Source organism: Scleropages formosus, chromosome 6 (genome assembly GCF_900964775.1).
Source record: "Scleropages formosus chromosome 6, fSclFor1.1, whole genome shotgun sequence".
In the NCBI taxonomy this organism is placed as follows: Eukaryota; Metazoa; Chordata; class Actinopteri; order Osteoglossiformes; family Osteoglossidae; genus Scleropages; species Scleropages formosus.
Window position 1 is genome coordinate 10196079 of NC_041811.1, and position 24432 is coordinate 10220510.

General features: G+C 42.6%; 3 protein-coding genes across 4 annotated transcripts; 1 reads left to right on the forward strand and 2 right to left on the reverse strand.

The window, feature by feature from the left end:
• Nucleotides 1-2962: 2962 nt before the first annotated feature.
• Nucleotides 2963-6821, reverse strand: LOC108927181 (HAUS augmin-like complex subunit 4). The gene is given in 10 exon segments (XM_029253057.1): nt 2963-3236; nt 3526-3594; nt 3731-3861; nt 3987-4112; nt 4114-4133; nt 4313-4409; nt 4723-4863; nt 5107-5238; nt 5503-5642; nt 6732-6821. Coding segments are annotated over 10 exon segments (1107 nt in total). The 5' UTR covers nt 6799-6821; the 3' UTR covers nt 2963-3052.
• Nucleotides 6822-11168: 4347 nt separating this feature from the next.
• Nucleotides 11169-15740, forward strand: LOC108927206 (endoplasmic reticulum chaperone BiP-like). The gene is made up of 9 exons (XM_018740331.2): nt 11169-11215; nt 11917-12047; nt 12224-12455; nt 12579-12713; nt 12816-12928; nt 13112-13502; nt 14071-14308; nt 14440-14607; nt 14722-15740. Exons 1-9 carry the CDS (start codon nt 11201-11203, stop codon nt 15288-15290), a joined length of 1992 nt encoding a protein of 663 aa, XP_018595847.2. The 5' UTR covers nt 11169-11200; the 3' UTR covers nt 15291-15740.
• Nucleotides 15741-15752: 12 nt separating this feature from the next.
• Nucleotides 15753-19113, reverse strand: LOC108927207 (rab9 effector protein with kelch motifs-like). Of its 2 annotated transcripts, XM_018740333.2 has the most exons (8): nt 18900-19113; nt 18761-18821; nt 18336-18490; nt 17999-18154; nt 17442-17603; nt 17169-17318; nt 16620-16769; nt 15754-16357 (listed from the first exon to the last, which is right to left on the reverse strand). In XM_018740333.2, the coding sequence occupies exons 2-8, from the start codon at nt 18811-18813 to the stop codon at nt 16137-16139; spliced, it is 1047 nt and encodes a 348-aa protein (XP_018595849.1). In that variant the 5' UTR covers nt 18814-18821; nt 18900-19113; the 3' UTR covers nt 15754-16136. The 2 variants fall into 2 exon arrangements, with proteins under 2 accessions (XP_018595848.1, XP_018595849.1); XM_018740332.2 differs by lacking the exon at nt 18900-19113 and having other exon boundaries at nt 15753-16357; nt 18761-18849.
• Nucleotides 19114-24432: the final 5319 nt, after the last annotated feature.

Here is a 24432-nt window from a genome sequence, read left to right on the forward strand (position 1 = left end):
AGCAACAGTGAGTTATTTGTTCAAAGTGGATTGCAAGGAACTCAGTAATGTATTGAACGGTGTAATATATGGAAGCGAGTTTGGTTTTGGACTCTGATGGAGAAAAGAAAGATGCATGGAAGTTGTCCAAAACTGAACATTTATTGGAACACTGAAACCAGTAAGAGGCATCGGGAGGAAATATTGCTCTTCCTCTGAGGAACCCCTCTCCTCTTGGACCTTCACCTCCAGCTGGTCTCTTGTTTATCGCAACAGTTTACACTCCATTGCTGTTCCTTCTACAAAGGGGCTTCTACCAGGTGTGTGGGATGATAATACTACATAGAGTTCATTGGAATCACTTTGGAGAAAAGCATCTGCTAAATACACACACATTGTCTGAACCGCTTGTCCCATAGGGGGTCGCGGGGAGCCGGAGCCTACCCGGCAACACAGGGCGAAGGGCTGAAGGGGGAAAGGACACACCCAGGATGGGACACCAGTCCTTCTCAAGGCACCCCAAGCAGGACTCGAACCCCAGACCCACCGGAGAGCAGGACCTGGTCCAGCTCACCTCACCCCCCTTGTCTGCTAAATAAGTAAATGTAAATATAACATGGATAATAGTAATGTGACAGTATCCCATGAAGGTATGCTATAGTGATGCCAACTACTGGAAGCTAATACTTTACTGTTTTAAGTGAACACTGAGGAGCGCCCTATTGTTTACTTTACACCAAAGTACCTCTGACATTTTAGTGTGAACTGCTGCTGACTGAAGGGTCACAGCACAGAAAGGGACTCAGTGAACTGGAGAGCTGGCACTAATAGACAAGGCAAGGAAACTGATTTATAAGATAAAATATTAATCAGTTGGTATTTGTAAATAACATGAATGTTAATGGCTGCTTTTGGACTTTTCTGCTTTTTCTTAACACATTGACTTTAATTGATCGGTATCCATATACCTCTTTAACACAAAAGTTTTATACGGTATTATCACATCTATTAGGCCTGCATGGTCAAACAAAATTTCTTGTGTCCAAAATACAAAATAGGTCAAATAAAATACAAAACCTTGATTGAACATAAGATGGTTTTAATGGACCGCTGTGATACCTCTGTAGTACGGAGACTAGGGTAATGAAGATATGAATATAGTATGGTTACACAGTAAAGGAGCACAATTGTTTATGAACAGTTGGTACTAGTGTCTGCTCCGTATGTGTATATCTATACATATACAGAACATTAAGAATTGCCCCTTTCCTTCCTATTGTTCCCCCTCCATGACTTTCATACTTTATTGCCCTCCCCATGGCCACATATAACTATGGTGAATTTGACCTGCTCAACCCTATGTTGCAGAGTACAAGGAGTGTCACATTTTGTTTTTTCAGTTATAGTGTGTTTATATTGTTAATGTGACTTTAATGAAGTGGTTATGAGATCTACTCCAAATCAACAGAAGCAAAGTGTATGCTGCTGAATAGTAATAGCGGAAATGAAAAAGTCCCGCAGACTTGACGGATCATGGGGATCTCCTCGCGTCCTTCTACTCCACAGTTTCCTCATTGAAAACTACCTTCTTTGAGAAGCCAAGAATCCACACAATCTCTTTCCTATTTCTTCCTCCCTCCTCCTCCTCCCACCCTCACTGTTGACTATTTTCTTTGTTCCTGAGAGGCAAAGTCAACTCCATCGCTAAGGTCTCCGCACCCTTCTTCCCTGGTAATATTTCATGTTCTCTGCATCTCAACCCCGATCAGAAGGTGAAATCTGCAGGCACAGCTACATTGATCGCATCGTTCCTTATTCTGTCCTGATGGATTTGAAGAAACACTTTACTGTCATGACAGCTATTCATATCACCCACTCAAGATGTTGAAAAGATGCACGTGAACAGAGATTTCTCACTTTTTTCATTATGTTCCTGAAAAATATTGAATCAGGTCACAACTTTATCATTATTAATTCTTCTAATTATTTTTTTAGAATTACAGGTGCGTTCAGGGCCTGTGACACTGGTGAGAAGAGGGCTCAATAAAAGCTTGAAAAACTTTGGCTTCCTTTTAAAACACTTTAGTGACATCTGCTGCTCCATAGTGATCACTGCAACATAAGTCTACGGGTTAGACTGCATCGGGTGCTGGTGCTGCCGCCGGTGTTGGAGTTACAAGACATACTGCTTAGGTTTGGCAGTAATGATGGTATTATGGGAAGGGCTGCCTGTAGGGCTGCCAGGGGGCTTGATGATGGAGATGGAGCTGATACTGATGATCTCTGTGATACTATGTTGCCTTGAAGAGACAAGAATCTATGAGGCAGAACAGTGTAGGAAAGGACCACTCTACTCAACATATGAATTCTAAATCTCTCTGACATATGGAAAACTGTTGAACCAGAAGTTATTACACTAATACCCTTACAGGATTGATCTGGTACACGGGTTTAAAACATAAGTTATCACTTTAAATGTCAGCCCTCAGACTTGTGAGATATTTTTCTGCGTTTTCACTGACAGCAAACTCTAGGGCTTGACTCTTGGGAATGTATTAATCTGAGGAAAAATTCAGTTCTGCAGAACATATCAGTGAGAGAAACATGCAGCACTGTGAAGGAGTATCTGGATGTGTGAAAACCTCAGAATATGAATATTTGTAGTATCTGTTACACTTCTTTTTTAACATGCATCTCATGTCAAACCATTGCTTTAACTTGGTAGCCATTTGCTGAGGAGAGTCCTACACTGTTATACTGAAGCATGTTTACTTCAAATGAAAAAGGAATGAAATTCTATGAATGTAATTGTTAAGGTGCTAAGGACATCTAACCGAAACGTAACCTAAATTATATCAATATCACTGCATGACATTTTCAACAGATAACTGAAAGGACTCATCTGAATAAAGAACTTGAGAAATCAACACAGTGGGTGTTTGGGTGATGCTCTATTTTTTCAATAAAGTGGAGTTATAACAATATATTTTTCCAATATTAGACAGACTGAGTTCAGAACTGTACACAGTAAATGATTAATGCACAGGGTGAGCGCACACAGACGAACTTCCCCTCAGTGACTGTGCTGGGAGAACTCCCTCAGGGCCCAGCTCTTGTTGTCGATCTCCAGTCGCAGCTGTGAGTATTCCTGCACCAACGCCTCGAACTCCTGCCCCAGGATCTCAAAAGAGGACAACATGGACTCTGCTGACTGCTTCTCTGCCCGAACAGCCTTCAGCTCAGCATCCAGCTTCTCCCTTTATACAGGATGGAGAAGATGCAGAGAATGAAGAGGGACATGAGGATGATGGTGATACACAGTAAAAGAAAGAAGTGGACAGGAATCAGACTGATAAGGTAAGGGTTACACCATGCGATACAAAAATGTACAACATGAACAAGAAGGAATTCCTCATTGCTGAGGAGTCAATGAGAGATTGGTCTTGAGAAAGCTTTTATACTGGGGTAACTGCATGCATGATAACTGTAAAGTTACAGATAGTTATTGTGTAACTGCATTTGGACACCTGACCCAATTTTGCTCACTTGATTTTCCGATGGGCACTTATTTTCTCTGCTGTGTAAGTGTCCAGCTGGAGCTGCAACATCTCTGCCCTGTAAAGGGAAGTAAGGGGCTGTTCATTTCCACTTCACTGCTTTTTATTACCAAGAGCTCTGGTTCTACACTGATTCTATTCATGTTCCGTACACAATATATTCAAAAATACTGAAAGATACATTCATTCCTTACCTGATCTTCCGAATGACGATTTGACACTTGGCCTCCAGATAATCAACCTTTTTCTTGTCCAGTTCCTTCTGAGCTTTCAAATGATAGTCCAGAATGAGTGACTGTAAGATCTGCATGCAGCCCATTAATTCCTGCAGACGGGTAGTGGACAGTAGTAAAGGACCCATGTGAGCAGGTATGGCAAACTGTTCATAAGGAAGAACACTGAGAAACACAGCAGTGCTGAGCAAATAATATGTCAGCTGACATCACTTACAGACAGATAATAGTGAGTTTGCCTCTGCAGCAGGGTGGCGCGCTCCCACTCCTTCTCCCTCAAAGCCTCCACTCTTTTACTTTCGCTCTCCAGGGTCTCCGGCAGCCGCGACAGCTTCAGGTTTTTTCAGTCCTTCACTCTCGTCCTCTGGGGACATTACACTGCATTAGTGTCTCCATCGACATCAGTCAATACACCACAAAAGGTGGAAGGTTCAACATGATTAGACTGATAGCTGGCAAACATTAAAATATGTGTATAGTTAAGTAGGCTACAGAGGTGTGCATAGTTTTGGAAGTGTAGACTTTTAAATATAGCGTAATTACCCCAGTCAGGCTGGTAGTATGACAAAATATTAAAACACTTCTTCTTCAAACGGATTTCCAGCTCCGCTAGGAGCCTCTGTTTCATATGCCGAACGTCCTGGTTAAAAAAAGAAAAAAAAAAAACACACCAAAAGTGATGAGTTGAATGTATGGATAAGTCTGTGATGATAATCTGAAATGAATTTGTTGTGTGGGTATGTTCGACATAGTGAGTGTCAGACTTCTTTATAGATGTTTGAATGTTCCTTATGGATTCCTTACGATATACAACTGTGTGTTATTTTGAGATAATTCCAGATGCATGTACATCTTCAAATTACACTCCATATACTGTTGGGCTTTTTGTGCTTGTGGTCTAAATGCATATCTGTACACAATACTGTAAACATGATACGCATATATGTTTGTACCTTCTCAGGAGGCATAAGGTCCAGCACGTGTTTAGCAGAGAGTCCCAGCAGAGGCGGCTGCTCCTGACCGGTGGTGGAACTGGGATCCAGCTGCCTTACACACTGGGCCACCAACAGACACTGCTCCATGGTTTCATAGAACTACACAAGGCAGGAAAAATTAAAGCGACTCTTCATGAAATTAACCAAAGAATATGGTTTGCAACATTATAAATAATTTGGATATGATGCCAGTTTTGAAGGATGACTGGAAAAAACTGGAAAAATGGCGTATTATACATTTACACAAACATGAGAAAGGAGAAGCTTGAAAGCTCTGCAAACTGTGGAGACACAGAGAGACCCTCACAGTGAAGAGCAAAGTCTTCTTCATGTCTCTCATACCTTGTTATCCTCCGAGGAGGTACTGTTGTGATGCTGTCTGACGCAGTGGTCCTGGATCATCTCCTGCAGAAGCCGGAACAAACTTTCTGACTGCAGCCAGGCCAGTCTCTGCGTCTGGAGCTCTCTCTCTGCCTGCAGGCGCACAAGATTACAGACACATCTCCTGTCAGTAAATTAACATACATGCCGACACACACGGTGATTTTGTGGCTAAATAAACAGCGATTAAAACAAATCTTGAAGCTTTGCTATGGTTTTGGTGGCCTTCACCTCTCAGGAACGTTACTGACTCTCAAAGCTTTATGATGGAGCCTTTCCTCATGCAACAGCAGGGGTTCTTCCCATGGCATCAGTGAAACACTAAAAGGAGTCAAGTGTTGAGGGACACAACCCTACCTTCTCCAACTCCTCCTTCAGGGACACAGCGAGGCCAGTCCGGTCCACATGGTGAGACAGTGTGGCTAAGAACTTGCAGAAGAGGGGGTTCTGGGTAAGGTCCTCTTCAGTGAGCTGACAAAGTGGGAAGGAAGCCAAGACTGCAGGGACACAGTGGACACAATCAGCACTTAACATGTACAGGACACGACATGTAAACCCAAAAGTAAGGACAGGCCATAAGTGTTCCACAGAGGTCGATTACACTTGGCAGAACTTCTTTCTTTTGTAGAAGCACCATCCCGAACATAATGAAAGATCATCCCGTGACAGCAAAGTAAGAGTTCAGGAACAGGCAAAGTCATTGGACTGGGAACAAAAATAAAACTCCATTTCTATAAAATGTCACAACAATACAACTAGCAATCCTAATTCACTCAAACTCCAGTTTAAAAAACCTAATTCACAAATCAGTGACTGAAATTAATCATTAACCTGTGAATATTCATAACCAAAAGCAAAAGATTTAACTTTATGTAAAAAGTAGAACCTCCTAAAATAAAACAGCAAGAATTAAATCTTTGGACTCTGCATCCATAAAACAACTAAAAGTGCTTAAAAATAAATACTGAAATGTGAGAAAGAACAGCAGAAAGTAAATGAACACTGAAGGGGTAAGTCCAACCAGTTCCAGCATTACTCATCATTAAAACTCTGGCATTAACTGCCTCTTATTAATATTATGAATTAAACAACAGAGTAGCTGATGGAAGAACGGATTACCGAGTGCCAAGAATTAGAAGTACTGATACATAACAACATTCCTGCTTCTGTTCCCTGGATCATGGTCCTTCCTTTCTCAGTAAAAATTGCCCAGCTCTTCAAAGGAGTAAAATGATGACATTTATTCATTCAGCTGACACTTTTCTCTAAAGCAACTTACAATTATCTACCCATTTATACACTTGGGTAATTTTACCAGAACAGTGCAACTTGCTCAAGGGTACTACAGCTGGAGGGAGAGTCAAACCTACAACCTCCAAAGGTCCAAAGGCAGCAGCGCTAACCACTACACTGCCTGCTCTCTATCAGTTTTTTTAATTAAGCTTAACATTGCAAAGTCACCTTCAAAAAGGCAATACCTAGATGAATGGTTATAATAACAACAATGGTTGAAATAGATTCCCACAACTGGCAACATTAACAACAGATGTGGACATGAGGGAGAAACAGGCCCTTGCTGTGGACACCTTGTTGATGGAGACTGTCTCCACTGCCCAGCGCAGGGACACAAGGTGCATCGGGACACGCAGACATCTCCACCTGGACATCCGTCCAAACTCCGGAAAACAAAGAAATCTGACAAAGGGAGAAAAAAGGTAAATGATGTCAATGGATTGGGACATGAGTCTCTCGTCACTGTTATTCACTTCAGTCCTTCCATTTATCGAGGCAACAACAGGCACATTTTCACAAGCATAACTTCCACTTAGTGATGTGTTAAAAATATCAAACTTCAACCCTGGACACATTATTATATACAATATACAAAATACACTGTACAGTTATTTTTACTGGAGGCAGACATACAATTCATTTCATTTCCATGATTTACGTGATTTACCATTCGTTTCACAACACAAGATTTATAATACGTCAGGGAGGATGTCTAGAAATGTTGAGCTCAGAATGACAAATTTTTTTTTAAAAACTGAATAGTTTACTTTAGGAAATGCGTTACTACTCACTAAGCCTACTCAGTGTAATTATGTGTTATGTGTAGTGGAAAAAGACTGAAGGTAAGACTTTCGTAAGCATCAGCCAGTTATTTAAGGCGACAAACAAGGACTTCTTCAGAGCACAAATACATGGAAACAAATGCACATGAAAGTTTACTTCTTCACACACCAGAGGTATAGCAAGTAGCTGTTTTTAATCAAAGAGAAAATACAGTTTACCTCCGCTCAGCGCGCGCTTTCCGGCTGAAAGGGAAGCTCCATAAGTCTCAGAGCACAGGGGAAAGATTTCACTAAAAAAAAAAAACCCATAATATAAAACACCGGAAACCTTGGTTTTATTCATACGTTTTCAATTTATTTATTTTTAAATTTTTACATTAATATTAGAAGTAAATCTATTTCATCAGATTAAACAATACATTTTCGAAAAGTTCGCGATTTATTTTTCATGACACCCCCAATCAAACAATATATTGGTTGCGTCCGGATGACGACATTCTACGTCGGCGTTTTAGTTTAGCGGTGTTGACGTTTACTATAAGTTTGTGTAGCGGTGCTGAGTTGAATCAATTGACGAAACCTCTTTGTTTTCTATAACTATATATACGAATTAAATTTTTCAGATCACAGAGAAAAATTGTTTATTTTTTCTCGGTGGGCTGGGACTGTCGGCATTAAATGCAGGACACATTTATTTATTTAGCAGACGCTTTTCTGAAAACTAAGCGACTCCGGACTCGCCCTCAGCGTTAGTCTCAGACTTTTAAATCAGTATTTTTTTTAAAAAATAATTTTAAAACACGCGGTGATTCCCAGTGTCGCTCTAAGTAATGTCTATTCGGTGTAAAGTAAATGCAAAATCTTTATATCCAGTCACTGGACCAGTGTGCCAAAGTGGAACGTGAAAGGCTTGCAACACATCATTTTGTTGATCATACATTAATAGAGCTGCAAAATTTGTGTTTTTCATATTATTTAAATAAAGAATGCATAACACAAACAACCAAACATCGTCGAAAGCTGATTACCACTATTTTTAAGAGTTTGTTCATCTCCTGGGAAGATTTTATTTTTGGTTAAGTACCACGGTTATTTATTATGGTCAAATACCATACTGTATAGGATTTAGCTGAAAGACCTCTGAAATCTTATACGTGACATGTACATGATTACTTGAGTTAAGAAAACATTGTAGCTGAACCCACAAGCGAAGCTACTTTAATCGGTAAAGTGTTTAGTATGAATTATCATTGTATTTACAGTATGACTTTTAATTTTGTGAGTATATTGGGAGTATGGAAACAGTAGGCCTATCGTGATCTGATGCAACGAGAAGGTCTAAGATTATGAAATTAGTTGTAACACCGACAAGAGGCGTGCAACACCAATGCAATAGAGGAAACGCCACACCTTTCGGTTTACTATAACACTGTCACTGTGTCGTGTGCTGTAGTAATAAAGTACTTTCACTCATAAATCCACACACAAGAGCTTACATCGTAACAAACAAAATAGCCATACTATGAGCTTGCGAAGGGCCACCCAGTGGTGTTGTGGTTAGTGGTGATCCCTAAGATACTGAGAAGCAGGTTCGAGTCCCGTCTTCTGCTGTGGCGCACTCGAGCAAATTACCCATGCAACGTTGTTCTACTAAAAATTGTCCAGCCGTGTAAATTGGTACCGTAGTAAGTCAAAGTGACCTCCCTCTCTTTGGTCCTCATCCTCCTCGACCTGTCTGCAGCATTCGACACTGTTAACCACCAGATTCTACTCTCCTCTCTCTTAAACATCTTGGGATCAAAGAACAGCACCGAGATGGTTTGAGTCCTACCTATCTGACAGATCCTACCAAGTGGTCTGGCAGGGCTCTCATTCTTCTCAACTGGTGTGCCGCAGGGCTTGGTACTGGGTCCTCTTCTCTTCTCGATCTATACCTCCTCCCTCGGCCCGGTCATAGCCTCCCATGGATTCAAATACCGCTGGAATGCTGATGATACCCAGCTCTTCCTCTCCTTTCCATGTGGAGCGTTAGACATTTCCACGCGCCTTGCTGCCTGCATGTCGGACATCTCTGCATGGATGTCTGATCACCACCTACAACTCAACCTCTAAAGCACGAAGGTTCTCAGTTCTGGCTCTGTTATGGTGGAACGACCTCCCCTTCTAACTCAGAACTGCTGAATCTCTGTCCACATTTAAAACGGGTCTTAAAACACACCTCTTCTTCCAGACTCACTTTGCACTTGATCTCTTAAGTTCATGTATGGTGTAAATGTTCATGCATCATAACTTTAATATCATACCTGGATAAACCTTTGCACAGTTACTCCTATATGTAATGCAAATGTTTATATGTATCTCAAAAAAATATTACTAGGAAGGTGATCAGGAATCGTTGATATCCTGATAGGGGGTGCGGTGGCGCAGTGGGTTGGACCACAGTCCTGCTCTCCGGTGGGTCTGGGGTTTGAGTCCCGCTTGGGGTGCCTTGCGACGGACTGGCGTCCCGTCCTGGGTGTGTCCCCTCCCCCTCCAGCCTTACGCCCTGAGTTGCTGGGTTAGGCTCCGGTTCCCCGTGACCCCGTATGGGACAAGCGGTTCTGAAAATGTGTGTGTGTGTGTGTGTGTGTGTGTGTGTGTGTGTGTGTGTGTGTGTGATATCCTGATAAAGTTTAATGCAGCTACTTGTGTGTGCTGAACATTGGTTTATATGGTGGAAAGAAACTAACTGTACTTAAGAAATCACGCGTTTGCAAGTATGTCTCCCTTCCTGCTAACGTAATGCACACATGTATTTTCTATGAGAAGTACATCGCTTTGGAGAAGAGTGTCTGCTAAATGAATAAATGTTACTGTAAAGCATCAGATGCTGGTTGTAGATTTTTTAAAAAGTAGGGAAAATGATTGCATGTGAAAACGAACAGATCCAATCCAATGGAATCCAGTTTCTATAACCGCTTGTCCCGAGTGGGGTCGCGGTGAGCCGGAATCTATCGGAAACATTGGGAAAAAGGCTGGAGGGGCGGAGGGGTTCACCCTGTATGGGACGCCAGTCTATCGCAAGGCCAAACGCAAGCAGACACGTAGAGAACACGTAAACTCCTGAGTGGGATCGAACCTACGTCCTCTCGCACCACCTAGGCCAGGGGTGGGCAAACTTTTTGATTCAAGGGCCACACTGGATTTTAAAATTTGACAGGCGGGCTGGGCCAGTAGCAGATGGGGGGGATGAACTAATATAAATTACAAGTGAAACCCATTACCTAAAAAGTAAAGAAAACTTTTATTCAGTTTCAGTGGGAACAGTGTTGTTGATGAACAGCGCCATCTAGTGGAATCAACTGAAACGCAGGGTATTGCAGGAAAAAGGCGAAATGAATGCGGTCTTTAAGACAATTTTGTAAATACTCGTCGGGCCGGATTAAACAGCCCAGCGGGCCGTAGTTTGCCCACCACTGACCTAGGCGCTGTGAGGCAGCAGCGCTGCGCACCGACCCACGTACCGCCCAAAACAAAGTATACCACTTTTTATTAATCAATTCTTAATTACCGCGAGAAAGCAAAAGGCTAATATTGACACCACATAAATAACTGTTGCAACAAGGCTGTAAAATTTCACTGTAAGCCAACCGCGTATACTGATTGGCCCGCGTTTTGACAGTTAGCCAATCACAAATTTACGTTGGGCATGCGCTACCGGCACGTGGTCCAATCAGGAGCAGCTAATCGCTTCCTTCCAGCGAATAGATTTTCAGCGAGATGGCTACTGACCAATGGCGGGAAACCACGATGATTTAGTGTTGTTTTATATAGACACCGCATCGCGCTTGTGTTGTTTATTTACAGTCATATGCAAAACGACAGAAGAGACAAAACAACAATAAGGAGGAGGAGGAAGAAGAAGAAGAAAAAAAAAAAAAAGAAGGGAGTAATATAGTATAACTTCAAGTCAAATATATTTCTTCTCATTCATATTTAAGATGTCATTCATGAAGGTATGTTTATCTAAACCTCTTATTATCATTTAATTAGTTCTGATGTATGGTTTATCAGCATTTTTAGGAGCTTTTGATAATTACCTTTTGTCTTTGCCAAGTTAAATTTTTCATAATTGAATTACAGTAGGGGGGCATGGTGGTGCAGTGGATTGGACTGGGTCCTGCTCCAGTAGGGCTGGGGTTCGAGTCCCGCTTGGGGTGCCTTGTGACGGACTGGCGGCCTGTCCTGGGTGTGTCCCCTCCCCCTCCAGCCTTATGCCCTGTATTGCTGGGTTAGGCTCCGGCTCCCTGCGACCCTGTATAGGACAAACAGCTTCAGATGATGTGTGTGGGAGTTACAGCAATTATTTTATAAATGCAGAATGGAATGTGCTGGAATTAAATTAAGTTGCTCCTGTACAAGAAGAAGCCCATTTTGAATACTCATGTTTTGAACTACTTTGTCCTCTTCAGCTCACCCCAGCAGCAAAGTAAATCTGAATCCCATTTGAAGTGTTAATCAATTGATCTGAAACCAGAGCAAGGTTACTATCCTTTGCTAACTGCTTAATAACTTAAACCTACTGTGGCTGAATGCTCCGAGTCCTGCCTGGAAATGGACACCTGTCCATTGACCCAGGTGTGACATTGCACATGATAGAGGGGCACGACTAATTGATTTGTATTGAAGGTAAACCAAGTGGTGTTGTTTCCCACAGACTGCTTCAGGGATGAGACTCCTGTGTGTGTTACTGCTGATCACTGGCAGTGTGTTTGCTGCTGAGGAAGAGGAGACGATTGAAAGCATGGGCACGGTCGTGGGGATTGATCTGGGGACAACATACTCTTGGTGAGCTTATTGCTTTCTGTTTTGGGGGCAAAAGAGCAAAATGGGGCAGGATGGTCATTTGAGGTGGCTAAATGCTTACGTTTGTCTCGGATCAGGTGAGCAAGACATGGTTAGCAAGGCTAGGCCTTAACCTTGACTCGAGTCTTCATTCACGTAGTTTAATTTCTGGATTACAGTGTTGGTGTCTATAAGAACCGGCGTGTTGAAATCATCGCTAACGACCAGGGTAACCGCATCACCCCATCCTATGTGGCCTTTACTGCAAAGGGTGAGCGTCTCATAGGTGATGGTGCCAAGAACCAACTGACCTCCAATCCTGAGAACACAATATTTGACGCCAAGAGATTAATTGGTCGCACTTGGTCTGATGCTTCCGTGCAGCAGGACATCAAGTACCTTCCTTTTAAGGTAAGACCCCCTTGAGGTAAATTAACAGTAGCGTTTTCAACGTATGATGCCTAAACTGCCATGTAGAATCGCCTTGTTTCATTCTCTTAAAATTAAGTGTCTTGTCCCTTATGTGTTCTTCAGGTAACTGAGAAGAAGAGCAAGCCCCATATTCAGGTTGAAATTGGTGGTCAGATGAAGACCTTTACTCCAGAAGAGATCTCAGCCATGGTGCTGTCTAAGATGAAGGAAACTGCAGAGGCCTACCTGGGAAAGAAGGCATGTGTATGACGGCTCTACATGTGTCAGATGTGGACTTCTTGTGGAGATGTTACAATAAATGTTGGCACCTTGATAACTTTCTTCTCCTGCTTACTGTAGGTTACCCATGCTGTGATCACTGTTCCTGCTTACTTCAATGATGCCCAGCGCCAGGCCACTAAGGATGCAGGTGTCATTGCTGGACTCAAAGTGCTGAGGATCATCAATGAACCGTGCGTTTTGTTCTACTGAAAACCTGTGTACTGTTAAGATGGAAAGTAAATAACCAATGTTTTTTACCCTAAATCTTGCAGTGAATCCAGCTAGGTAAAAGACCTAAGTATATAACTTTATTCTTTTAACAAAACAATCAATTTTAACTTCATTACCATTCATTCTTATTGCCTTCCCTTCAGAACTGCTGCTGCTATTGCCTATGGATTTGGCAAGAAGGAAGATGAGAAGAACATCCTGGTGTTTGACCTAGGTGGTGGCACCTTTGATGTGTCTCTCCTCACCATTGACAATGGTGTGTTTGAGGTGGTGGCCACCAATGGGGACACCCATCTGGGGGGTGAGGACTTTGACCAGCGTGTCATGGAGCACTTCGTCAAGCTGTACAAGAAGAAAACAGGCAAAGATGTGCGCAGGGACAACCGTGCCGTGCAGAAGCTGCGGCGTGAGGTGGAGAAAGCCAAACGTACGCTGTCCGCCCAGCACCAGGCCCGCATTGAGATCGAGTCTTTCTTCGAGGGAAATGATTTCTCAGAGACTCTCACCCGTGCCAAGTTTGAGGACCTCAACATAGTACGTGCAGCCTAGAACATGTTAAGCTGAGGGAACATAATTGTACACGTCCAATGGACAGAAACAGTTTGTAGCTTGTTTATTTCACATTATGTAGAATACAGTGACTAATGTCAGAGTAGTAGGTGACATGGTAGGGCAGTGAGCAGCTCTGGTGTGTCACATCTCCTGGGTTCCGAGTTTGGACATGGGTTTCAAACTAGTTCAGTCTGTGTAGAGTAGTTATGTTCTCCCTGTATTCATATGGGTTTCCTTCAGGTGCTTGGGCTTTCTCCCACAGTCCAAAACATGTGTTTGAGGTGAATTGGTGACTCTAAATTTTCCATTGTGTGTGTGTGTGTGTGTGTGTGTGTGTGTGTGTGTGAGAGAGATTGCCCTGCCATGGACAGGCACCTGTCTAGGGTGTCACCTGCTTTGTGTCCTATGACTCCTAGGTAGGCTTTGGACCATTTGGCTAAAGACTTTGTGCACTGCACTGAAGTAATGAATGTAAAATTTTGCATATTACTTTAGTGTGTCATACTGCAGGTCAGGTAAGCTGATAAAAAGCACTGTTCCCTCCATATAGGACCTGTTCCGCTCCACTCTGAAACCTGTGCAAAAGGTCTTGGAAGATGCTAACTTGAAGAAGTCAGAAATTGATGAGATAGTGCTGGTGGGCGGTTCCACCCGTATCCCCAAGATCCAACAGCTGGTGAAGGAGTTTTTCAATGGCAAGGAGCCCTCTAGGGGCATCAACCCAGATGAAGCTGTGGCCTACGGAGCAGCTGTGCATGCTGGTGTTCTCTCTGGACAGGAAGATATAGGTGAGTCTGGGTTCAAGGGTATTGATGTTGGAATTCTGGTGACGTAAACGATGGCCAAATTTGGCTGACTGTAAGTCCACAGTATGAAAAGGAGCTCCTTCTTAATATTAAAATGACTTCTTTTTTTAAAGAAGGGATCGTTCTTCTGGATGTGTGTCCCCTGACCCTTGGCATTGAGACTGTCGGGGGTGTGATGACTAAACTGATCCCAAGGAACAGTGGGGTGCCCACCAAGAAGTCCCAGGTCTTCTCTACCGCCTCTGACAAGCAACCTACTGTTACCATCAAGGTTTATGAAGGCAAGCTGCTTTTTCTTGAAAAGCGAAGAAATGAAATAAGTATCAGAGTACTTAAGCAGTAAACCTTTATGACCTGTATCAACAATCAACACTTCACATGTCCCCTTTCCTTAGGTGAGCGGCCATTGACCAAAGACAACCACTTGCTGGGCACTTTTGACCTCTCTGGAATCCCTCAGGCACCTCGAGGTGTCCCACAGATTGAAGTAACCTTTGAAATCGATACTAGTGGCATCCTTCAAGTAACAGCAGAGGACAAACGCACTGGCAACAAGAACAAGGTTACCATCACGAATGACCAGAACCGCCTGACTCCTGAGGACATCGAGCGCATGGTGAATGATGCGGAGCACTTCGCTGATGAAGACAGGAAGCTGAAGGAGCGCATTGATGCCTGGAATGAGCTGGAGAGCTACACCTACTCTATGAAAAACCAGATTGGTGATACGGAGAAGCTGAGGGGCAAGCTGTCCTGGGAAGACAAGGAAACCATTGAGAAGGCTGTGGAGGAGAAGATTGAATGGATGGAGTCACACCAGGATGCACTTGTTCAGGACTTCAAGGCAAAAAAGAAAGAGCTGGAGGAGGTGGTCCAGCCAATCATCAGCAAGCTCTATGGTAGTGTAGGTGGACCACCACCAGCTGGGGGAGAAGACAAACTAAACACAAAGGATGAGTTGTAGGATCTTCACAACTCCTTCACAATTTTTCTTGATACCTCCCATAGCCATTGATGGTATTACTGAGAGGAGACTAAGTGGTGGAGTGATTGTTACAACCTTCATTGTAATAGTAAAAATATAGTTTCTCTTTGCTGCAAAGTGGAGGTTCAAATCAGCCTGGAATAAGGCTCTCCTGCTATTCTGACTGTGAAATATTTTTTGTGGGCATGCAGAGTGGTTATAGTAGCTAACAAAAAGCTATATTTTATCTGCATCTTATTTTGCAGCAAAGAATGTTTGTTTTGTTCTGAGTTGAGGCATTTATACTTTGTCTAAACCCTGATGTGTTCCTCGTACTGTCCCACAGCTAATTTATAAAACTTGTTCTCCTACTGCTGTTGCACAACTGTAGACATTAATTATAACTAAAGGTTTCTAAGTCAAAAAATTCTTAATGACATCTTACCATTCACTTTTATTCTTACTTGTGTATCTTTGTACCAAGTATGTATTTTTACAGTTTTTGAAATTTATGAATGACAGATGCCATTCCACAAAATGTATGGCTCAGTCATGCCCCTCTTTGAACTTGAACCTTCAATACTGTAGTCTCTCACTTGAATACCTTTATTACACTGGTACCCAAATTTGGATAATGTGAAAACAAGTTTAAACCACTGGGAATAATAAAAAAAACACCCACAATAATCTGAATTATTTTACATACAGATTGTGGATAGTTTTTTACTTAAACTGTAATTAAAAAATACAAGTTAACATCTTGTGGATAAGCAAGCACAGAAGTGTTTAATTTAAAAACTTAAAAAAAAAAAAACAGAACCTGACACTCAAAAAAAAAAAAGACTACTATGTTAGCAAAGTAACAACACAGTCATTGTGGATTACGCCCTGTGTATCCATACCACCAAACACAAAGCAAAGGTTCACGGTCCCTGGTTCAGCAGCGTGAGACTGGCTCCCTTCCTCGCTCTCAGCCCTCGTACGCCACGGCACTAAACACATGCAGTGGTCCAGTCGATTGGGGGGCAGATCACCCTCGAACTTCACTAGAGTCCAGCACTGTTGGTCTGCTCAAACAAAAGAAATGTTACCACATGCTAAAAATCAGAGTGGCCCTAATAATTGCATTCTCTGACGACAATAAGTGATGTGTTATCCAGAATTCATGCATGTTTTGATAATACGGTACAGAGTTTTCTTTATGCTGTCAAAAAAAAAATAAATGTTTTGACTACCATGGACTTCATAAATGAGAGACAGTATTCAAATGAATGTTGAATATTTAAGTTTGAAGAGTAGTATTTTGCCACCTCACAATGTTTGCCTCACCAGTTTGGAATCTGTACATGGAGTTCACTGCCCCTTCTGCAGTCATGCCCCCAAATATGTAGATGTTCTTTCCAGAGGCCAGTGCCGAGTGGGCAGCCATGCCTGGCGGGACGTCTCCTTTCGCTCGAATCCGCTCCCACGTCATAGTCACTGAAGAATAATTACCAGTCATACACTGTCTGTGAACTTCAGTTCACACTACCTGTATTTCAGCTTATGTAACAAGGACTGTGTGGAACAGTGGTGGAGCCCACTCCAAATCTTAAGAATATTTATCTACCCATTTAATCCACACCATTGCCCGATCTCTCTAACCACTGCAGTGTGTTAAGTGCAATAAAAAGACGCCAAAATTTATCGAGGTAGCTCGAAGCACAAATAAACCTGACCTGAAATACCCGGGAGTGAATTATGTTTCTGTGATCCAGCCCTATGGTATGTGATGTGTGGCTTAAATGCAAATTAATGCAAGTCAAGCAAAACTGTGTCAGGTGTTGAAAACAACCTGACTACAAGAAGTGACGGGGCACGTTGTCTAGCAAGATTTACCGGTGTCCAGGCAGAACATGTCACTGTGGAATTTGTCCCCTGCCAGCCCTCCATGAACATAGAGCTTTGATCCACTGACAACCACCACATGACCATGCCTTGCAGATGGGGGCTTCCCGTGAAACTCTGGCTGCGACCAGGTAGAAGACACTGCAAACAGGGCAAGAGGGTAATACGAACAACCTCAAATGACACAAAAAAGATGATTTTTAAATACTTCTTCTAGATATACTTTTGAAACGTGTGAGCTTATATGAATTTAATCAGAAGAACCTGCATCAAAGACATGGATCTGGGGGTCTGGGACTGGTGTGGCTCCTGCGTCTCCCCCGGAAAAGACAAAGAGCCTCTCCCCCACACATGCAGAGTTGGTGTGGTAGGTCCGGGGTGATGGGGGTTTCCCTTTCACCTGCACACTCCTCCATATAGGGCCACCTACAGGCAGAGACAGGCAGACATTCCGCATTCCACTACAGTAAGAAGGCTGCAAAAATAGAAACTATGAAGACCGTGAATATGAAATAAAAGAGTATCATTAATTTTTTGGTCTGACAGCAGAAATAGTACTAAATTTCTCATTTCCAAGTTGAGGTGAAAAGATCATCTCAGCTTTCAAAATTACTTTGATATGATCTGAACTCTTAATGAAGCAGAAATATGCAGTTTAGGGGGTTTATTAACAACAGGTAAAGTTTTAAATTGTGCACAAGTACCTCTGTGTAACGGTGTGTAATGCAGAAGAGACTCTGATTATAGGCTTTGAAGAATTAGATTTCACCCAGGGTACTGCCACATGCAGGGACAGGCAGAGACAATCCCATGGCCATTACCTGTCACGTCCAAAGTCTGGACACAGTTACGGTTCCCACTCTTCTCAGCCCCAGCAAACACCCAGAGATTCTGTGGACTGCTCTCGGGCACAAAGCTGCAGTGCTCGTACCGCGCCAGCAGCCCCGGCCACTCTGGCTCGTCCCACTCGTGGCGGTCTGGATAGGGATTGATCAACGGACACATGAATCAGCAAATATTTTTCCCTGTTCCCTTTACACTTTTCCCTCCCTTACTAAAATGTCCAGCAAAGCTGTCTGACTCATGAATTGACCGACGCAGGTGCAGCAAATACATAACAACGCAACACCCTGCAAGGTAAAAAGGGCTAACTTTTACCCAGATCAATAACGTGACAATCTGCGAAGCTCCCACTGGGATTGGCACCTCCGACGATGACAATCTTGCCCTTGTCTCCGTCACTGCTGGGGACGTACGTACACGTGTGTCCCACGTTGACACCAGGAGCCCCTCCTCGGGGGACCAGGGCATACCTGCAGAACGGAAGACACAGAAACTACACAGATGATCCTCTGGGTTGGGATGCAATTCCAAAAGTGATGGAAAATAAACGTGTAGAAAGACATAGACTTGTAACCTGAAGGTTGTTTGTTTGAATCCAAACTAGCCATGCTCCTGCTGTAGTACCAAGGGTACTTACCCTGAATTGATGAGTAAAAATTACCCTTACTGCATAAAACTTTTATTTTATTAAAAGGGTATCTCCAAATGATGGTAACAATAAATTTAATCCTGGTATTTACCATATGCCCTTTTGAGGCTTGTCTTCTGGTTCGAGGACAGGAAGAAGCTCCATCCTCTGCACTGCAGATACATTTTTATGGTTAGACATGGAAAATCATAGAAGAAGTAAAAACTCGCTGTCACTGTGTCAGTTTTTACCTATCTAGGATCCCGGGCCGGAGCTCAAACTCTCCCAATTAAAGGGAGATACAAGGTACTGAATCCATCCTTCATGCCTGTGAAAGAACTGTTAATAAAAGAACATAAACTAGATCGGTTATATAGTCGTTTATATTTACTAGGAGTATGACGGGCGCACGCGTACAACGACACGCGACCGCACGTACAAAAAGCGTGCGCGATTTGTGAGAAGCGCATGCGCGGATTTGGAAATGCGCATGCGCAGTGTCGATCGAAGCGAACGTCTCAACGCCAGTTGGTTTCCGAGGCAACATTTCGCTTCAGTCGTGGGCCTATTTCGTAGTTAAGATCTAATAATAAACTTGATGTAATATTAATTGACTGTATATACAGACAGTATATACAGTCAATGAAAATGACATGATTATGGACTGTATAGAGCTCTCGTATGACAGTCGTCTCTCGAGCCAAACGGCATCCTACCATATCATATGATATGCATTTCTAAAATGCAGAAGAAACAATAAATGTGACAGGATACCGCGCTTATATTGATAGAACAGTCGAAACCGCGGTAATGTGAAATTCTGCCGAAATTCCTGAAGAGTAGCAAAATTTGCCCTCCTCCTGTGCGCTTTCACGTGCAACCACGTGAGGTCATCGTTGCAAAAGAAATAAGGCTGAAGGGATCAACTCTGGACAAAAAACTAATATCCTCCATGCCTTATGCTACAGCATATGGAAAAATGCAACTTTATATTTAATAGACAGAGACATATATTGTAACAACGCGCGTTACTGTGTTTAGGCGGGAAACCTGTTCAACGTAAATAGTTGCATTATGGGGAAAAATGTGATATGTAAGTGTGCAACCACTTGGGGCGCTTCTGGGGGAAACTAATGGGGTGACCGTGTTTGGGGACATGTTGGAAAAGGGTTTGGGAATACTAAACAGAGTGAGCTGGAGTGCAGGTCCTGGAAGAAATGTGGGTTCTTGTAGCGAGAGCATTATTTCCCTATGTGCTAGTGTTCAAATAAATATTGAAGATGAATGCTGCCACTGCATCTTTCCTTGTCCCATCCAAACCTACAGTGCTGTGCACCACAATATACACACACACACTTTCCGAACCGCTTGTCCCATACGGGGTCACGGGGAACCGGAGCCTACCCGGCAACACAGGGCGTAAGGCCGGAGCGGGAGGTAGCTCCCTATTAATTAGAGAAGTACCAAGGGTTGAAGGAAGAACTGGAACGGCTGTGGAAGGTGAAGTTCAGGGTGGTCCTAGTGGTAATAGGAGCACTCGGGACTGTGACTCCAGGAACAACATGTGAAGTCTCTGTCCAGGAGAGCGTGGTTCTAGGAACAGCTAAGATACTGCACAGAACCCTCAAACTCCAAGGCCTCTGGTAGAGGACCTGAGCTTGAGGAAGACACCACCCCATGTGGGGGAGAGAGAGGGATTTTATTTTCTTATATACTGTATATATTTTAACAGAGAACATGGTGTTATATTACAGTAAAATATTCTAGTAATATAGAAATATTACTAACAACAGATTTAGAACAGAAATATTTACAGCCAACCCCAAACATTAATTACTGTATTACCTGTATAAACATGGTGAATACTGAGTGATTCACCATGTTCTTGTGTTTCTCCTGCTTTGAAAGGGACCCTGTTTTGCAAGGTGAGACACTCATGCATCGGTGGTTTTGCTTCAAATCTTTCAAATTCGTTTTATTACCGTGACTGCTTATTCTGATGCAGAATTTAACATTTTAGGCAAGATGTTTTTCTGAGGAAGGTTTTTGTTTTGCTGTGCCAGGGAAACTGAAATGAAGGCCACGTTTTGACTCAGCAGTTGGAGAAACAACATGAGCAGGGTCTGCATTTCTAGAAATAGCATTGAACGACGGTGCTCCATGTGCTTTGTAATTAGATCATGTCATCGTCCATGGCTTTCAGGTGCATCGACTCTGAAAGGCCGAGTCGGCGGGGAACGCTGTCACAGCCGTCTTTGTCCTTCTCTGGTGCTCCGGCAAGGTGGTTAGAGAGCCTGCACATCCTGACTTGCTCCCTCCGGTAAACTTATTTTCCTCCGTAATGATGCACGCTGGCAGGCACGCAAAGACAGGTAACGAACCCCGAAGGGAAGCATGTCTTTCATAATTATTCCTAAATCGTCCTCTGGTTGAAAATCCTTTAGAGTCCCGGGTACAAAAAAATTCTGCAGCATTTCCTATCATAATTTATAACCAATCAAAATAATCCGATTGAAACGAGTTATGAAATGAAATGGTCCTAAAGGACACTGGTTGAAGACTGATCGATTTTTTTTTTAATCCTATAGGATTATATCAGAAAGACCTTCTGCAGTTTCAGAGCTTCTATTCAACGTGACTTACAGTATTTCACGCATTATTTAGCTGCCTATTTTACTTCAGTAACTTGGTGTCTCACTCATGGACACTACAGCAGTAACAGGGAGTAGTGCTCAAACCAACAACCTTTAGGTTATACTGTAAGTCCATTTCCTTAGGCCAAACTTTGATAGACATGCTTTCCTCTTATAGCTTTTTTCACTACAATTTCCGAAAAAAATGAATTTGTCAAATTGTTGTTTAAATCCTGGCGAAGGCCTATTAGCAGTTCCTATCAAATATTTATCTCTTTTTAGGGAGGGGTATCCTGGAAAAATATGATAACCTGGATTCATCATTTTTTTCAGATAACATTTTGAGAATACATTATAATGGCTCTCTGGATGTTATCGCCCTTTTTCTGAATTGTAAAACAAATGACTGAAAACATGATAATAATTTCCACTTATGACTATCAAATATGGAAAAACAAGATAATCCTCATTCCACTGTACAGTGCTGGCTATTGCAAATGGGTCATTGTCCATTTGTGCTATATGTCTATCATCAAAATGGAATGTTTGGAATGTTATCCTGCCTACATTTAAAACCTATTATTTTTAAATGTCTGGTTTCTAGTCCTTTATTGGGGAGGTCATTTTCATGAAAAAAAAATGTTATATAGTCACCATAATAATTTATTCAAATTTTAATACTGTAGTCTTAAACGATCCACATATGAATGTTTTTATCACTAGCTTGATTATCAGAATTAAATGTATCAATATATGTCAAATAAAGTGAAAAGGAACATTTTGATAAGTGATCAAACCAGCAAAAACCACTGTAGCTCTGTGTTGAAGACATCTTTAAACTTTCCTTAAACCTATATTCACATTAAGTACCTTTTCTGGTACAAGTTTTCCAACAGACATGAGATAAACTAGTGACCAAATTATTCCTTCTCACTATGTCTATTTAGATATTGAGAGATTAAATTAATGCAAGTCATAAAAAATATGTGAAATGTCCAATCCAGTACTGTAGCAAATTCTTCCTTCAGGCTCAATTTCCAGATTAAATTAAGTGCAGAACCTTTTGGCCTTTATATTAGACCTGGCCTAGATTATTTCAACTAGCAGGTTTCTTTATCTCAGGCAGAATTTTGAATAATATTCATTTTAATTTCTCACCTTTGGACTTTATGAGGGATCTCAGTTGGATTAAAGGGACAGACTAAGACAGCCGGATAAACCCCAGCATCTCACGAAGGCTCATGCGTTCGTACTCTGTCCACTCGCAGAACCTTACCCTCAACTTCCATGTATACACCAGTCCAGATGGGCCTGTATATCTCTGGCTTAGGGCTCGAAGAGCATGGTCCTCAAATGAGAACGTCCACATTCTCTTTCTGAGACGTTTGGCCAGGGCAGCTATGTGGGATAAAGTTTGAATGGATTCTTCTGGTGACACGATGCTGTAGCTGGTAGTTCTGGTGCCTCACAGCTGGAGGTCCAGGGTGGGTTGTTAAAATTTGACTCAGTCTGTGTGGAATTTGCATTTTCACATGGGTTTCCTTTGAGTACAGTAGTAGGGTAGTAATAGAGTGTGTGAGGCAGGGTACACCTTGACACCCAGTGGAATAGGTACTAGGCAAGCACTTATTGATAATGGATGGGCGAATGATCCCTTTAAGCGGGACCAAGAAATCCATGAATTCAAAAAAATTTTAGGAGATTGAAATTCACTGGACCGCCTGATGCCATTTTGGAGGAAAGTTCCGGACAATACTTTGGCAGTGCGTGTACTCCAGTATAAAACTTATTGCCGTACCTTTGTTTCTGCATTGCTGGACGGCCAGATGGGAAGGAGCACTGAGTCAGAGAACCATCTCAGAGGAACCAGTGAAGGGAAAAAAGTCCTAACATGTTTCTCCTTCCCACATGCCACTTTCCCCCCGTCTCTCCAAATAACCCAGCATGTGTTGTGACTGGCAAGCACCGGTAACGTAGATCCGGCGGCGGCGCGGCGGTTCTTGTAGGGGGCTGTTCTGATCGGGAGGCTCATTTGTCACAGATAAACCCGCCCTTCACCCTCCAAGAGGAAGAAAGGCCAAGGTGGGGCAGGTTGTGGGCAGCAGGGGGCTCACAGGAAGACGCCTTGCCCTGCTGAAGGGTCCAGGTTCTCAGCCTCACATGTCAATGTTCCCATCATAAGGAACTGTGACAGCAGGAAGGATATCCTAGGTCTCTGAGCAGGCACCAAAAGGAAACACATATATACACACATACCGCCTTCCAAAGATGGACACTGTGCTATCTGCTCCTATTAGAATCACTTCCACAGCATCCGGAATTATTTTAAGCGTTTCCAAGTGCAAATGCATCACTTCCTCACGCTCTCGCAGGGTGATAGAATATGTGCCTAATAATGGACACAGTCTACCAGCAGACGGGGGGAAGAAGACATTTGGAAGCCTGGTCTTTCATCTTTCACATATTGGATCTGTGACTGTGCTTCTGATACAGTCAAACTGCATAATGTTTTCATAAATATTACCAATACAGTTCTGGATATGAGGGCTAATTAAGAAAATGTAATGAAACATAAGCTTCATAAGACATTTTATGTTTCCATCCACCCATTATTAATAACTTCTTGTCCAGTTCATGGTCATGGTGGTCTAGCACCTGTCCTGGATGCACTGGGTGTGAGGCAAGGCACACCCTGGACAGGACACCAGTCCACCACAAGGCGGTCACACACTCTCATTTACTCGCACATATACACACTAGTGGAAGCTACCGGACGCTTAGGAATCTAGAGACATCAGTTAATCTGAAATTCGTCTTTGGGCTGTGGGAGGAAACCGGAGCACCTGGAGGAAACTCACTTGAACATACAGGGAACACACAAATGCCACACAAGCTGTGGAGTGGTATTCGAATCCGATTTGGACCCACTGCCAAAAATGCAGCCTAGGAGCTGGGCCACCATGTCAAAACACATTTTTAAGCCGACATTCACATGAAGTACCTATCAGTGGTGTAGAAGTGTTCAAGTGTTCAGTAAAGGGGTTAAAGATTCAGTTGAGGATTATTATTATTATTATTATTATTATTATTAGTAGTAGTAGTAGTAGTAGTACATTAAACACCAATCTTTGCTGCCTTCACAAATACTGAA